The sequence below is a fragment of the Globicephala melas genome, chromosome 4, assembly GCF_963455315.2.
Source record: "Globicephala melas chromosome 4, mGloMel1.2, whole genome shotgun sequence".
NCBI classification, from domain to species: Eukaryota; Metazoa; Chordata; class Mammalia; order Artiodactyla; family Delphinidae; genus Globicephala; species Globicephala melas.
In genome coordinates this window covers 13,557,189-13,574,179 of record NC_083317.1, presented here as the reverse complement: position 1 = coordinate 13,574,179, position 16,991 = coordinate 13,557,189, and the positions used below count along the sequence as shown (strand labels likewise).

General features: G+C 43.2%; 1 protein-coding gene across 7 annotated transcripts in view; it reads right to left on the bottom strand.

Moving 5' to 3' along the window:
- Positions 1–16,991, bottom strand: part of TIAM1 (TIAM Rac1 associated GEF 1) — a 397,588-nt gene that overhangs the window by 49,956 nt on the left and 330,641 nt on the right. For all 7 annotated transcript variants that reach the window (XM_030880742.2, XM_060297858.1, XM_060297860.1 and 4 more), the window contains 2 exons: positions 16,310–16,396; positions 7,934–8,158 (listed from right to left, as the gene is read on the bottom strand). In XM_030880742.2, coding sequence (XP_030736602.1) covers positions 7,934–8,158; positions 16,310–16,396 — 312 coding nt within the window. The remainder of the gene's footprint in view (positions 1–7,933; positions 8,159–16,309; positions 16,397–16,991) is intronic.

The window sequence follows — 16,991 nt, the reverse complement described above, 5'->3', positions numbered from 1 at the left end:
TGCTGAGCACAGTGAGCAAATTAAATGGTTGTTTTGGGTGGTTTGTTACATAGCAGTAGATAGTCAACACATGGTTAGGGGGAACTTAGTCATCTAAGAGAGCCAGAGAGGCAGGAATTGACAGTGGTGCCCTTTAAGAATGCTGAAGAGAGACACTGGCATGGCAGGAACAGGGAATCCAAACCAGGAAAAAGTCCTGTTTTTGCTCTCACACTTCAAGGCCTTCTCTGAACACTTTCCAGCTGAAGAGGCTTATAGAACACCATTGTCGAGTTTCTATGCAACCCCATACAAACACAGATTTGCGACTTCCTACTCTTCCTTTACCACAAGAAACCTTCCTCTAAGAGCAGACCCTGAAGGGATTATTCCCTTTGTGGTGGAGGTAGCTGTCCCCATTTAATTACCAGTACACATGCAGACAGCTCCAGAAAGCTGAAGACAAGGCTGAGAGGTGGTTGAGGAAGTAATCAAAGCAGGGAACTTCCTGTCCCACTTCACTCTATGCCCAGCACTTAGCACATCACCACCTGGCATAAAAGAGGCGCCAGTTAACGCGTGGCAGCACAGAGAGGAAGCAGAGCCAAAACTAAAGAGACAAAGGATGAGCAGGGGTATACAGTGGAGAATTATTCAGCCATAAAAAGGAAGGAAATCTACTCTTTGCAAAAACATGGATGGACCTTGAGGGCATTATGCTTAAGGGAAATAAGTCAGTCAGAGAAAAGCAAATACTGTATGATCTCACTTATGTGTGGAATCTAAAACAAAACAAGCAAAACAAAAACAAACAAAAAAACCCTCACAGGTACAGAGAACAGACTGGGGGTTGTCAGAGGTAGGGGGTTGGGGGGCAGGTGGGTGAAATGGGTCAAAAGGTATAAATTTACAGCTATAATGCATAAGTCCTGGGGATGTCATGTACAGCATGACGACTATAGTTAATAATGCTATGTTGTATATTTGAGATTTGCTAAGAAAGTAGATCTCAAAAGTTCTCATCACAAGAAAAAAAATTGTAACTGTGTGGTGATGGATGTTAACTAGACATTGTGGTGATCATTTTGCAATGTATACAAATATCAAATCATGATGTTGTACACCTGAAACTAATATAATGTTATATGTCAGTTCTACCCCAATAAAAAAAAAAAAAAGATGAACAGTGGGTGGACAGTCTCAGAGAATGAGGCAGTACAGGGCAGGGCTGAGGCCCAGCAGGACAGGACCTATAGACTACCTCAAAAGCTGCCATAAATAACGTTCATTGTTGTGAACAGGTGTGATCATTTCTCTGCTTCTTCAAATTATTTTCACATCATAATGTGATTGTTTTGTGACTGAGGAAACCTTTGCTGCTAGCACGTCCCACTCACCATTAGCCGGATAGACAACAATGAGGTCAGGAGCAGTACAAACACATGAATGTAAGCTTACATTTTGATTTATCTTTGATTTACTTGGATGAGATGCATTCACCAAGAATTTAATGGAGGAAGGAAAAAAATCTTTGCCTTATGAGATACATGAACAATGTAAGTTAAACTAGCAGATTCTCCAATTCAAACATTTCCAAAGAGGAACCAATCATAACTGGTTATTGACTGAAAAAAACGACTGAGGGGAAGGGAGTAAGAAAAGGTTAGACGCGGCCAATAAAGACATTTAGCTGGAATCTCATCCTTAAGCGATGATTTTATTTTGCTTTTCAGCCATTTTACTGTCATATAAGAATAAGAATTCCATAGACACACTCATATAAGATCAGCATAAACACCTGCCCCTCCCCCAAGCTAAGAAAACAAAACCAAAACAATTTATAAAGGAAAAAAAAACCAGGGAGAGCTAAATATACACTATGAAAAAAAAAAGGAAAAACACTACAATTTTAACTTGGGAGACAAATAATAACTTCTTTCCAACCAAATTTCACAAAACCCCAGTGTCTGTTTCTCTCCAGAGAACATTTTTTTAATCCATAAAAACTGTAGATATAGTCCTTCCCAATCCTATCAGCTTGTTGTGAAACTCAAATAATATATAATCCACTAACGTTCTTTAAAACGATACAAATGGAGGCTCTTAATCTCTGAACCGACATTTTTTTCCACACACAGGACTCAACGGGTGTCATTAATCAAATGCAGCTGGAAATCAGGACTAGGTGTTAGGGTTTCCCTAGCAGGGCCCACAGAAGCGGGCCATGTGCTGTGTGACGATAAGCATCGCACACAGACAGTTTACAAAACGCACATGGCTCCACATTTTATCGACAAACAACTAGAAGGCCATGTGCTACTGGTATCTGTGAGACTTCAGTGAATCTGGAGAATGGGACCATATCTGTTTGCAGGAAGGTAAATCTGTGCAGCTCCTCTTTCTTGGCTGCCCCTCCTGCTGTCTGGTTGTCTTCTGTTTGCAGAATGGAGCACCAGACACTCTGCACGGAACATCAGCCCAAAATAGAACCTTGAATTCCACAGGCACTGCAGGGAAGCAAGCACTGCCGGCAAATCAAAGGCTGCTGAGTGCTTAACGACTCCTTGGTCTGACCAAGGTGCCTTGGCTCTCCTGGCTGTCACAGAAGCCTTTCCTGTTACAGCAAAGGGTGCTTAATCTACTTCCTGCAGGAGGGCTATCTGTGCTCACTGCGGATTGCCATCTTTCACTCAGCATCAGACAGAGTAAGATCAAGGGGGCTGACTCTCCAAACCCAAGGCTGTCCCTAATTGTCTTTAACAGGTAGAAACCAGTGCTAAAGTCAAATGAATGTGAGCCTTAAGGACAGAACTTAAAGTGAGAGAGACAAACAGACATTTTGAAGCCTTGGAAAGATACCATGTTTGCCCCTTGAATTATGATTTTTATAACTTGCATAAAATTGGGGGCTTTTGCTTTTCTGAAACTTATTTTTAAAATAATTTTAGATCTAGATTTGCTTTCCTATATATATATATATATATTTTTTTTTTTTTTTTTTTCCCCGGTACGCGGGCCTCTCACTGCTGTGGCCTCACCCGTTGCGGAGCACAGGCTCCGGACGCGCAGGCTCAGCGGCCATGGCTCACGGGCCCAGCCGCTCCGCGGCATGTGGGATCTTCCCGGACCGGGGCATGAACCCGTGTCTCCTGCATCGGCAGGCGGACTCTCAACCACTGCACCACCAGGGAAGCCCTGCTTTCCTATATTGACGTTCACTATAACAGTTCCCTAACTGGGGAGTGTAGGTATATACATTCTAATCAACCAGGCCAGTGCTTTCAACTGGAGACTTTGCCCCTGTGGGGACATTTAGCAATGTCTGAAGATTATTTTTGACACAACTTGGGGGGAGGGGGTTAAAAACGACTAGCTGAGAGTTGTTTGTAGGAATACTGCTAACGTGAAGGCACAGGACAGCCTCCCACAACAAAGAATTATCTGGCCCCAATTGTCAGTAGCACCAGATGAGATCAGTATTCAAAATAAATCACACAGGAACATTACAGAGGCTTTTTGGAAAGCTCACAGAAACAGAGTTTTGCAACTTCCTACGCCAGCTTCCCCTTCACTTCAGGCTCTTTCTAAAGTAATAGCCACTGAAGGAACTAGCTTTTTGCCTGGATCCTCTTCCCCCATTTTCTTACCAGTCTGTCCCTAAACAACTGTTGGAAAAAAAAAAGAAAAAGAAAAAGATGAAGAATAGCCCCAGGAAGATTTCAGCAAGGACACGTGGATGGCCAATGGCCAAGAATGGAAACTGAGTCTTATTGAGAGAACACTTAGGATGGAATCATTCTCCAGTCCCTGGCTTTCCAAGCCAACACGGCAATCCAGTCACCACGTGTCCCTCCTATACCGAGGAAGAGGAGGATAAAGGAGTTTACCTACCAGGTTGTCATTACAGAAATCTCCATGAAGCAGACCACAGAATTTTATCCACAAACACTCCTGTAGATGGTCTGCATGGGACCATAAGATTCCAATCATCTTACCATTCCACCCAGATGAAAAAAAGAGGATCACTAACCAAGAATAGTCGGTGACCTAAGAGAGTAGCCTCCAATCTTAGCTGCACGTTAGAATCACCTAAGGATTTTTAAGCAACCATCTAACACGTGCAAACACAGCCCCGACCTCAGACCAAGGGAATCCTGATCTCTGAAAAGGGGCCCAGGGGTCTCAGCCTTCTAGTCTGCAGAATCTACTTCTTTCTACTTGCGAAAGGAAACTACCTTAAGTATACTTCATAAACTTAGTTATCAGACAATCCACCTGGTGCAGATTGAAGTGGAAGAGAGGGCAGGGAGGAGATCAAAACCGAGCAGCCTCTGGTTACTAGCTAGAGAATCTTCCCATCCCCACAAGAGACTGCTTTGAATGCATAACGTTTGAGTCCCTCTTAGAACATATTCTAAACACCTCACTTTCATCACTCAGTCATTCCTCACAACAACCGCGTTCGACAGTGGTGTGGTACGATCCCCATTTTATGCACAAGGACACGGGGCACAGAGAGATTAAGCGTAATCTGTTCAGAGTCATGAAGCTAATAAACATAAAAATAGGACGCATTCCCAAGGAACCTGGTTCCAGAGCCCACTCTTAGCCACTAGGTAGTGATACTTCTACCTGGAGGAAACAAACCTCTCCATAAAAGAGGCTTCAGAAATAATCCAGCCCTGAAAGCTAATCACATATTTCAATCAGAATTATCAGGGCAGCATCAAGGCCACGTCTGCATACTTGGACTCGTAAAATGGGGCAATCCACAGACCCAGCCTCCTACAGACGGGCACCAGCCAGGGTGCCTGTGGACCCGGCCAGGCTTTCCATCAAGGCTGCCTCACATCCACTATAACCACCCTAAGATGGTCCCTGCATCAAACCTCAAATCCGTCACTCAGGAGGCTTCTTATTTTTAGTTACTTCTATATTTAGATGAAGGCTATAGTCCAGCCTGCCCATTGTACACACTTTCTCAGTTGTTTTCTATCGTCACTGCAGCTGTCTGTGCACACTGCTTCATAAACTCTGCCTCACTATGGAACCATCTTTCAGGTTGTTTTATCCTGTTTACTTGCCCCCTCTTTTATCCTGCACTGGTAAATAGGGACTAGGAAATGGCAGTAACCAGGAGGCAGACACGCTGAGACCCAGGTGGGGAGCCTGAGTGACTGCTTGCCTCCAGGCAGTCCGATGGGGCCGCCACGACTGAGAGCATCTGAGAATTCTTCTGGAACTTATTAATGTTGAAACCAACTTAGAAACTTTCCAGAAAACCCACACTGTGACTTTACTTTCATGCTGTATTCTTGAACCACGTAGATTACCTATCTTGACCACACACACTTGGCTCTGAAGGATTTCTGATCCCTACAAAATATTAAAAGGTGAAGCAATTAAAAAACAAAGGACTACACTAAAATGTTAAGTATGAGGACAGAATCATGTCATAGTCATCATTATAACTTTCCACATCCAGATTAATGTCTGGGACAGAGCAAATACTTAAGAAATGTCAGTTCCAAGTTATGATCTGGAAACAAATAACTAAATCTTCTACGGATGATTCCAAAATGAAAGTTTTAATGTGGTTTAAACAACAGTAGGTTCAGTGGATGTAGCATGCAGATTACAAAGGTGTCTGGTCTGAAGGAGGATGTAAGGTCAGCTGCTGACAGGATAGGGCTATAGATACAAAATATACTCAAATATTCCCCAGACACCTATGTACAAACACATTTTTAAATTAAAAAAAAAATTAAATAAAAGGTTTTAAAACTTGGCAAACTGTGTGCATGTGCAAACGCACGCACACACACACAAATCTTTTTTCAAAAGAAAGAAATATATCAAAACTATGATTGGGTTTAAAGGAACAAATCATGAGCAATCACACTTTATATCAGGGGTCTGTAAAGGGCCAGATAGTAAATATTTTCAGCCTTGCAGACCATGAGTCCCAGTCATAACTACTCAACTCTGCCATTGCGATGGGAAAGCAGCCAGAGACAAAACATCAATGAATGGGCGTGACTGTGTTCTAATAAAACTTTATTCACAGAAACAGGCCACAGTCTGGATTTGGCCAGGGGGTCTTAGTTTGCCAACACCTACTTTATATCCATAACCCACAGGAAGGGCTCAGACAGGAAAAAACATCCAAAAAGGTTGAGTACACACTGTTGTTTGTAGTATGTACATCCAGACCTTATAAAGTCCTTTCAGTAACCTAATCTAACACAACACGCCTTACTCAGTCATTTTACAGAAACCACTATGAACGGAGTTTTACGGGATTGAGCCTGCCATCTTGTGGTCACATAAAAGAACAACCTTCATGGTATCCATTCCCTATCATTAAGGGTACACAGCTCCCTGGTTAGATAAAGACAAATACCATATGATATCACTTATATGTGGAATCTAAAATATGACACAAATGGACCTATCTGTGAAACAGAAACAAAATCAGGGACATACAGAACAGACTGGTTGTTGCCAAGGGGAAGGGAGGTGGGGGAGGGGTGGAGTGGGAGTTTGGGGTTAGCAGACGTAAGCTATTATATATAGAATGGATAAACAACAAGGTTCTATAGTCAATATCCTGTGATAAACCATAAGAGGAAAGAATATGAAAAATAATGTATATATATATATATGTATCACTGAGTCACTTTGCTGTACAACAGTAATTAACACAACACTGTAATTCAATTGTACTTCAATAAAAAATTTAAAAAAAAATTTTTTAAAGGGTACACAGCTCCCTGGGGTCCTTTTCTAAAGATGTGATTGGCGTGTGGGTACTACAATGACAAAATGAGTCAGAAGTCAACAGTAACTAAGTGTGATTGATTCTCTCGAGCCTCAACTTGTCAGATTCTCCGAGGGAACCACCCAATAAAAGGATGAACTGTCACAAGGCGTCCGCCTGTGATTTATTCTTACCAAGCCAAGCTTCAGAAGGGACTTCGAAAAATAAGAATACTCAGAGTACCTACACTCAGAAGTGGAAAATGAAGACTTCTTTTAACCCGAGTGTTAAAGAGAAAATAAATCCCAAACTCCAGCTTACCAGATCAACCCCAACTCTAGAACCAGGTCATGGTGAGATAAGTGACAGCAGTATCTGTTCCCCTATGGGCTTGCTCCCTGATTCTCCCGCTGAACAAGAATGGGCGCCTGTGTAGCAAGGGGAAGAAAACCTAAGCCTCGTACCAGGAAACAAACTCAGGAGAGAGAGGCAAGCAAGTAAGAAGAGTGTAAGAGGAGCAGGGCCCACGTGAAAGATGTCTTCGCAGGGTCCTGAGGAGCTTGGTGGGGTGCCAGGAAGGCTCCCCGGGGCAGGCAGCATTCAAGCTGTCCCTTTCTGAATGAGTATAAAGTTGCCAGATGGAGTGGGAAGAAACGTGTGAACAGGAGAAGTGGCAGATGGGGCAGGGCAGGGGGTTCCACCGATGGGCTCTTGTCCAGACTCTAGGTCACAAGGGCCCAAGAGAAAAGTTGACCAAACACCAGTTCTGGGCATATTTCCACTCTGGCCATCTCACCCCACATCTTCCTCTTCCACAGAAGGAAAAGCAGGGCTGGGTGATTTGGGGGATGGTGCCACGGACGGCAGGGAAGAGAGCACCAAGAGCCCCAGCGTCTTAAGTGATTCCTGGCACTTCTGTGTCTCCAACTCTCGTCCACAGCCAAGAGACAGTGGCCTCCACCCATGTACCTTTCTCCCAAATGACCAACAAGAGCAGCATGACAAAGATTTCCATTGCAGCCAAACAGCAGTTCCACCGGCACAGGAGCTCCTGGCCCCTTTGAAATTTCGACAGGAAGCTCAGTAATCTGCTCATCTTACACATCTTAGCTGACCTACCAGATGCAGGAAATCCACAGAAATACGCAAGCCGCATGGGCAGCCTCCGAGGGGCAGCCCGGTGCACAGCCATACCTGTGTTGCTGGTGAGAAAGGCGAGAGGGTTCTCGCTGAGGTCGGCGGGGCCGTCCAGCCGGAGGGGCGGGCTCCCCAGCAGCTCTGCTTCTCCCTCCAGCTCCGGGTAGGTCCTCACCAGGAGGCCCAGGGACAGCTGCGCGAGGAAATCTTTGAGCACGGAGGCATTCAGGGTGCCCGCAGCACGATTATTGATCTCAAGAATCTCATCTCCCGCTTTCAGGCCTGCCAACGCGAGATGGAAAATGTTTAATGTCACACACGCATAAAAGCAGCTGCAGCGTCAAATCAGATCACAGCATCTTAGACGCCCTGTTTCGAAAGGGCACACCGAGCTCTCCTGTTATAGGTGTTGCTGCAAACAGGCTGTAGTGCACAAAGGGGATCATCAGGTGATCACGTGGTCTTTGGGTCTGGAAGGTTCTAGACTGGGATGTCACAGCACGCCCATCCCGTCCTGAATACACCAGCTAAACAAATTTATTCCTTCTTGAATCTATGTGCTCTAAGCATCTGCCAATTGCTCCTCGCAAATGCTAATTCTGGCTATCGTCCTGGCACTTTGAGGGGAAAAGACGGAAAGGCTCCCCGACTGCAGCCATTTCTATGCCTTCTTGTGCTACGGTGGACACGTGTGCACAGCCAGCTCAAGTCTATGAATCATTTCTACGGAATCAAAATGCAGGCATCTCCTCGGCTACAACCACTGAAGGTCATCTTATTCCAAACACATTGAGAGATGATAGTTTATGGAACCAAATGCAATCATATTTTCCCCTCCCCCACCTTTTATTTGAAACTACATCAGGACCTAGGGGTGAATGGCCTTTTGAAGGTCCCCAAAGGTTCTGCTACTTTTGCAAAGCATGCTGGGGAGCTGCCGAAGCTTGGGACCCAGAGGAGCAGCCGTGAACCAGCTCAGCCTAGGAGAACAAGAACTTGTGACTGACCCGGGGCAGGTCCCCCTGACATTACAAGAACATTCCAGCAGTTTGAGAGAGGGAGAGATTAGGGAAGAACAGGAGAGGAAATAAGATTTCCCTTCAGTTAAGAAGAAGAAAGGAGTCTGATTCTTATTTTCTAAGAATATTTCTTATTTTCTAAGTTTGTTTGTGGAAAAACTAACTTGAAAAAGGGAGTGACTGAAGGGCAGAGACAAAGGATGAACTGCCAAACGCAAAGCCACACAGTCCCTCAGGCACACCCGCAGTTCTCACTCTGATTCCACAGAAAAATAATTCCGCAGAGAAGTTCTCACTTCCCAACTTCACCGGGTCACACCTATCGGCCAGCTTTACTCAGGTTTCCAAAATACTTGAAATCAATTTTCTATCATAAAATACTCCAAGAAACATCGCAGGTGAGGAGGCAATGGGGGAGAAATGAGAAGGTTTTCCTCCACGTCAGAGGCAGAATTCTGGGAGACTAACCATTCCATTTTTTAGGTGAAAGATTTTGGCATCACAGCATTTGACTTGAAAACACAAAATTTCCACATGTGAAAGGCAGTTATTGGTTTTTAAGTGTTCTCTTGGAGACAATTCTTTTCGTTAGATATTAGAGGAGGTAAAATAAGGAGAAAAAGAAAAAACAACTTAAAAACTAAAACCATCTGCAAGTTTTTTGTTTTTTTAAAAGAATTTTTAGGTTTGCGGGAATCCCCTGGTGGTCCAGTGGTTAGGACTCTGGGCTCTCACTGCCTAGGGTCCAGGTTCAATCCCTGGTCAGGGAACTAAGATCCCGCAAGCCACTCGGCCAAAAACTAAATAAATAAAAATAAAATAATTAAAAAAAAAAGAATTTCTAGGTTGCTGTGACTGGCTGAATAACAATGTGTAGTGGGTTGAAGGGTGGCCCCTAAAAAGATATGTCCATGTCCCAAAACCTGGGAATGCGAGCTTATTGGGAAACAGGATCTTTGCAGCTGTAATTCAGTAAAAGATCTTGAGATAAAATCATGCTGGATTATCTGATGGGTCCTAAACCCACTGAAAAGTGTCCTTGTAAGAGACACACGAAAGAGAGACACAGAGAGAAGAGGAGAATGTTATGTGAAGATGGAGGATGAGATTGGAGCGATGCTGCCACACCTGGAGCCTCCAGATGAAGGAAGAAGCGAGAAAGGATTCTCCCCTTGAACCTCCCAGGGACCACAGCCCTGCACACACGTTGGTTTCAGACTCTGTCCTCCAGAACTGTGGGAGAATAAAGTTCTGGGTTTTTTTTTTTTTCTAACATCTTTATTGGAGTATAATTGCTTTACAATGGTGTGTTAATTTCTGCTTTATAACAAAGTGAATCAGCTATATGTATACATATATCCCCATATCCCCTCCCTCTTTCATCTCCCTCCCATCCTCCCTATCCCACCCCTCTAGGTGGTCACAAAGCACTGAGCTGATCTCCCTGTGCTATGCAGCTGCTTTCCACTAGCTATCTATTTTACGTTTGGTAGTGTATATATGTCCGTGCCACTCTCTCACTTCGTGCCAGCTTACACTTCCCCCTCCCCGTGTCCTCAAGTCCATTCTCTATGTCTGCATCTTTCTGCCTGTCCTGCCCCTAGGTTCCTCAGAGCCATTTTGGTTTTGGTTTTGTTTTTAGATTCCATATATATGTGTTAGCATACGGTATTTGTTTTTCTCTTTCTGACTTACTTCACTCTGTATGACAGACTCTAGGTCCATCTACCTCACTACAAATAACTCAATTTCCTTTCTTTTTATGGCTGAGTAATATTTCATTGTATACATGTGTCACATCTTCTTTATCCATTCATCTGTCAATGGACACTTAGGTTGCTTCCATGTCCTGGCTATTGTAAATAGAGCTGCAGTGAACACTGTGGTACATGACTCTTTTTGAATTATGGTTTTCTCAGGGTATATGCCCAGTAGTGGGATTGCTGGGTTCTATGGTAGTTCTATTTTTAGTTTTGGAAGGAACCTCCATACTGTTCTCCATAGTGGCTGTATCAATTTACATTCCCACCAACAGTGCAAGAGGGTTCCCTTTTCTCCACACCCTCTCCAGCATTTACTGTTTGTAGATTTTTTGATGATGGCCATTCTGACTGGTGTGAGGTGATACCTCATTGTAGTTTTGATTTGCATTTCTCTAATGATTAGTGATGTTGAGCATCCTTTCATGTGTTTGTTGGCAATCTCTGTATCTTCTCTGGAGAAATGTCTATTTAAGTCTTCTGCTCATTTTTGGATTGGGTTGTTTGGTTTTTTATTTTTTGATATTGAGTTGCATGAGCTGCTTGTATATTTTGGAGATTAATCCTTTGTCTGTTGCTTTATTTGCAAATATTTTCTCCCATTCTGAGGGTTGTCTTTTCGTCTTGTTTATGCTTTCCTTTGCTGTGCAAAAGATTTGAAGTTTCATTAGGTCCCATTTGTTTATTTTTGTTTTTATTCCCATTTCTCTAGGAGGTGGGTCAAAAAGGATCCTGCTGTGATGTATGTCATAGAGTGTTCTGCCTATGTTTTCCTCTAAGAGTTTGATAGTTTCTGGCCTTACATTTAGGTCTTTAATCCATTTTGAGTTTATTTTTGTGTATGGTGTTACGGAGTGTTCTAATTTCGGTCTTTTACAGGTAGCTGTCCAGTTTTCCCAGCACCACTTATTGAAGAGGCTGTCCTTTCTCCATTGTATATTCTTGCCTCCTTTATCAAAGATAAGGTGACCATATGTGCGTGGGTTTATCTCTGGGCTTTCTATCGTGTTCCATTGATCTATATTTCTGTTTCTGTGCCTGTACCATACTGTCTTGTTTACTGTAGCTTTGTAGTAGAGTCCAAAGTCTGGGAGCCTGATTCCTCCAGCTCCGTTTTTCTTTCTCAAGATTGCTTTGGCCATTCAGGGTCTTTTGTGTTTCCATACAAATTGTGAAAATTTTTGTTCTGGTTCTGTGAAAAATGCCATTGGTAGTTTGATAGGGATTGCACTGAATCTGTAGATTGCTTTGGGTAGTAGAGTCATTTTCACAATGTTGATTCTTCCAATCCAAGAACATGGTCTATCTCTCCATCTGTTTGTATCATCTTTAATTTCTTTCATCAGTGTCTTATAGTTTTCTGCATACAGATCTTTTGTCTCCTTAGGTAGGTTTATTCCTAGGTATTTTATTCTTCTTGTTGCAGTGGTAAATGGGAATGTTTCCTTAATTGCTCTTTCAGATTTTTCATCATTAGTGTATAGGAATGCAAGAGATTTCTGTGCATTAATTTTATATCCTGCTACTTTACCAAATTCATTGATTAGCTCTAGTCATTTTCTGGTAGCATCTTTAGCATTCTCTATGTATAGTATCATGTCATCTGCAAACAGCAACAATTTTATTTCTGCTTTTCAGATTTGGATTCCTTTTATTTCTTTTTCTTTTCTGATTGCTGTGGCTAAAACTTCCAAAACTATGTTGAATAACAGTGGTGAGAGTAGATAACCTTGTCTTCTTCCTGATCTTAGAGGAAATGGTTTCAGTTTTTCACCATTGAGAATGATGCTGGCTGTGGGTTTGCCATGTACAGCCTTTATTATGTTGAGGTAAGTTCCCTCTATGCCTACTTTCTGGAGAGTTTTTATCATAAATTGGTGTTGAATTTTGTCAAAAGCTTTGTCTGAATCTATTGAGATGATCATATGGTTTTTCTCCTCCAGTTTGTTAATATGGTGTATCACATTGACTGATTTGCGTATATTGAAGAATCCTTGCATTCCTGGGATAAACTCCACTTGATCATGGTGTTATGATCCTTTTAATGTGCTGTTGGATTCTGTTTGCTAGTATTTTGTTGAGGATTTTTGCATCTATGTTCATCAGTGATATTGGCCTGTGGTTTTCTTTCTTTGTGACATCTTTGTCTGGTTTTGGTATCAGGGTGATGATGGCCTCATAGAATGAGTTGGGGAGTGTTCCTCCCTCTGTTATATTTTGGAAGAGTTTGAGAAGGATAAGTGTTTGCTCTTCTCTAAATGTTTGACATAATTTGCCTGTGAAGCCACCTGGTCCTGGGCTTTTGTTTGTTGGAAGATTTTTAATCACAGTCTCAATTTCAGTGCTTGTGATTGGTCTGTTTATATTTTCTATTTCTTCCTGGTTCATTCTTGGAAGGTTGTGCTTTTCTAAGAATTTGTCCATTTCTTCCAGGTTGTCCATTTTACTGGCATATAGTTGCTTATAGCAGTCTCTCATGATCCTTTGTATTTCTGCAGTGTCAGTTGTTACTTCTTTTTCATTTCTAATTCTATTGATTTGAGTCTTCTCCCTTTTTTTCTTGATGAGTCTGGCTAATGGTTTATCAATTCTGTTTATCTTCTCAAAGAACCAGCTTTTAGTTTTATCCAGTTCTGTTTCTTAAGCCACCCAATATGTGGTAGTTTGTTATGGCAACCCTAGGAAACTAATACAGGGCCTACCTGAGTGAGCTAGTCTCAGTATTAATAAGTGAGAGCAGGGGGCCCAGCAGTGGTGGGCAATGAAGTACCTTGTTGCGGTCCTTCTGTCACAACCCCACTGTGTAACAGCTCTGTGCCCGTGGGCATGTTACTGAATCTCTCCCAGCCTCAGTTTCCTCATACCTAAAGAGGGGCATGGATTAAATGAGATTCAACAAAATAATCCATATAAAACTCTTTGCACAGCACTTGGCATGTGGAAGATATTCAAGACATTAACTCTCATTATTAATATTTGGTAGAACAAAGAGGAAAACTGTTTTTTGGAATTTTTGAGCCTACTCAAAAATGACCCCCACCACCCACGGTAAAATTTGTGAAGCATCTAATCTATCTGTCTAGAAAAATACAGCACAGAGCTTTGTCTGTGTCCTGTGGAGCCATCTGGAAGACACTTCGATGACAGCAAAGAAGATGCCTGATCCCAACCTCAGATGATTCCAAGAGCAGAGCAATGCGCCAAACAGGCCCAAGATGAACACAGATAAGTGTAAACACAGTTTGGTTCCAAAAGTCAGTTCTACAAGTACAGCCAACATGAGATCCGACACAGAGCAAGAGGTAGGCAAGAGAAAGCAGGAATGTGGGGATTACCCATCAGCCCAAGGTGGCTAAGAAAAATAAATCAAGTGTAGGTTCAATTAATGCAAACAGAATATTCAGATCTAATTAGGCTGCGTGCCACCAGATGCCCCTTGCTGGCACCACATTCTGGTCATTTTCAGAAACACTAATATCTGGACCGTCCTCTAGCAGAACTAGCATCTGGAGAGTGTCCAGAGGGCAATGACCAGAGTTGTACTCTACATTCTAATGACTTGTTGAAAGATCTGGAAGTGTCAAATGTGGAGAAGACTTAGCAGTTTTAACATGAAGCACATCATCAACACCAATGGCTGGCTATAAACGAGGAGGCAAACAGTGAACGGAAGCTGAGGGAGAAGGATGTTTTATAATCAGAGACGCCCACAAAGAGGTCGTATGGTCCACAGGGAACTCTCCGTTACTGGGAGGTCTTCGCATAGCGGTTACGTTTAACATCAAATATCTCTCCCGACACAGCCCTCTGCAGGTGGGATACTGGGAATAGTTTGCGACCCAGCTGGACACATGGGCACCACTCTTGCATCCGCAGAGAACAGTGTTATATGGGGCAAGGGAGTTGCAGCAGACGACCGTTTGTTGTTATCTAACACCAGTGTTCCTGGATTCAAAGGACTAAAACAGGATGTGACTAAAAACCAGGGCAGTGTATTTCCCCACCCCCGCACGCCAACCGGCACATTCGTGCTGAAAGAGATAAAAATCAGATTGGGGTTTAAAGGGGAATAAACCCCGTCACCTCTGCTCTTAGCTGAGATACGCTTTGAATGCGTCAAACTCTGCCCTCTGGACTGCCTTTGGCCTCGAAAATATGGAAGGAAAATGAAGGAAAATCCTTGTCCATGGCCGTTAGCGGTGGATAAATTACTTGCACTTTGTTTCTGATTGGGCACACCTCTGCCATCTCTGTGCAGAGCCAAGTCTGCGGGTAGCACTTCTCCGGTGCTGACAGCATAGGGCAAAGTACGCTGCACAGGGAGCTTGTAAGCCATGAACACGCAGAACTAAGCTGCCCCAGAACACGGGAGGAGGTGGGAAAGGTAGGCAGGCATTCCATCCTCTCCCAGCTGCTCCACTGTCCTCTAGCAGAACAGATACAGGTATCACATCCAAGTGTAACTGACCAAGACATGTTGGACTTTCATATTCAATGGGCATTATTTTGCCACTGCCTGGATGAAGCTAAAAATTCCATAGCAAGAAGAATGACATGAAGGTGGATTTTAAGCCCTACGTACCTGCCCAGGTTCCCCCCAAAAGTCATGTCCACCCAGAACGTGACGTTATTTGGAGAGAGGGTCTTTGCAGATGTAGTTAAGTCAGGACGAAGTCATACCAGAGTAGGGTGGGTCCTAAATCCAATGACTGGTGTTCTTGTAAAAAGGCCATGTAAAGATGGAGAGACACATGGGAAAGAGGGCCATGTGAGGACAGAGGCAGAAATCAGAGTGATGCAGCTACAAGTCAGGGACGCCATGGGCTACTAGCAGCCAGCAGAATCCAGAAAGAACCATGAAACAGATTCTTCCTGCAGAGGCTCCAGAAAGAAACAACCCTGCCAATACCTTGATTTCAAACTTCCGGCCTCCTGATGAGAATACATCAGGAGGCCGGAAGTTTGAAAGGCCTCTGTGTGAGAATACATTCTATTGATTTGAATCACCCAGTCTGTGGCCATTTGCTCCTGCAGCCCTAGGAAACTAACGTAGGTTGAAATGATTCTCTCAGAGTAGAAAAAGGATGGAGAGCTGGGGTTCCACAAGTAGCCTAGACAGACAACACTATGGGCCGCAGGCAGGGTGTAGCAGGGAAGAGCTCTCGAAGGAGGGCAGGAAGTCAGGATCCTGAACCCCTAGCTTCTCAACTTCTACAAAGATTCCTCTACGAATGGCAGCAATAGAACATGATGGAGCTTTGCAAGCTCAGGCAAGGGCCCATGTCAGCTTCAACCAGTGCAGACCAAAGCACAGAGGGGTCTTCCCGAATAATCTGCTTCAAGAAGATCCCTGGGACCTCCATTCCATCCCAGATGGTAGGGAAGGACAACCACTTCTGAGTAGAAGGGAATTTCCCATCGACCCCATGGAGATGGGCTCAAAATCCGATTTAAAATCCAAGAAGGCAACATTCCTTGCACAATTGAGCTGATGGAAATAATACTCGTATTCCCTGGAAGAGTTTTCGATGAGACAACATTTAAATACTCTTCAGGGGTGAACCCTTTGGGCATATCCTTCTCATCCACCAACTAGAGAAACCCAAAAGGGAACTGAAGACAAACAAGTCAAGACAAGACACTTAATAACTTACCTTTCTTGGAAGCTAAGCCAGTTTCCTTTACGCTATTCACGTAGAGCCTTCGAACACCATCTTCTTCCACAGAAGAAAGTGAAAAGCCTAGGAAACACAGGGACAGCCAGGTAAGGCTCACACCCTCTGAGTGTTGAGCGAACAATAAGAAGAACCTGCTGTGAACTAGGTATGTTCATTGCTTGGGGTTATAGTTTTTCCTTGTTCGTATTGTTTCACAAAGCAGAAAAATGTATGTTTAGATCACTCTAAAAGAAGTCACTGTAAAAATTATTATTACCAGGTACATCTATCTTCATACAACCTACCTATCAACTCAAACAGAAGAAAATGATTTTGTTTTACCCTGCTTGCTAATAAATGCCATAGTTTTGCCTTTTTTTTTTCACAGTTCCCTCCATAGCACAAAACAGAAACAATCAGCTTATCTCATCTGGGTCCCCTTGACTTTTTTCAGCAAATCTATGTCCTAGGACATGTCACAACAGAACAACTGTATGCTGTGTGGACACTGCTTTAATTAGTAAAATTCTGCAAACAGGGAGAAGTAGCAACAAACTTTAGAAATCCTTCTTCGTATTGAAACTGATGGACTGCACATTCTCCTAGTGTCTGATCATAAGATTATCTTATACCTGTCTAGGCTTCCAGAGCTCAAAGCCCATTAGTTAATTAATCTTGG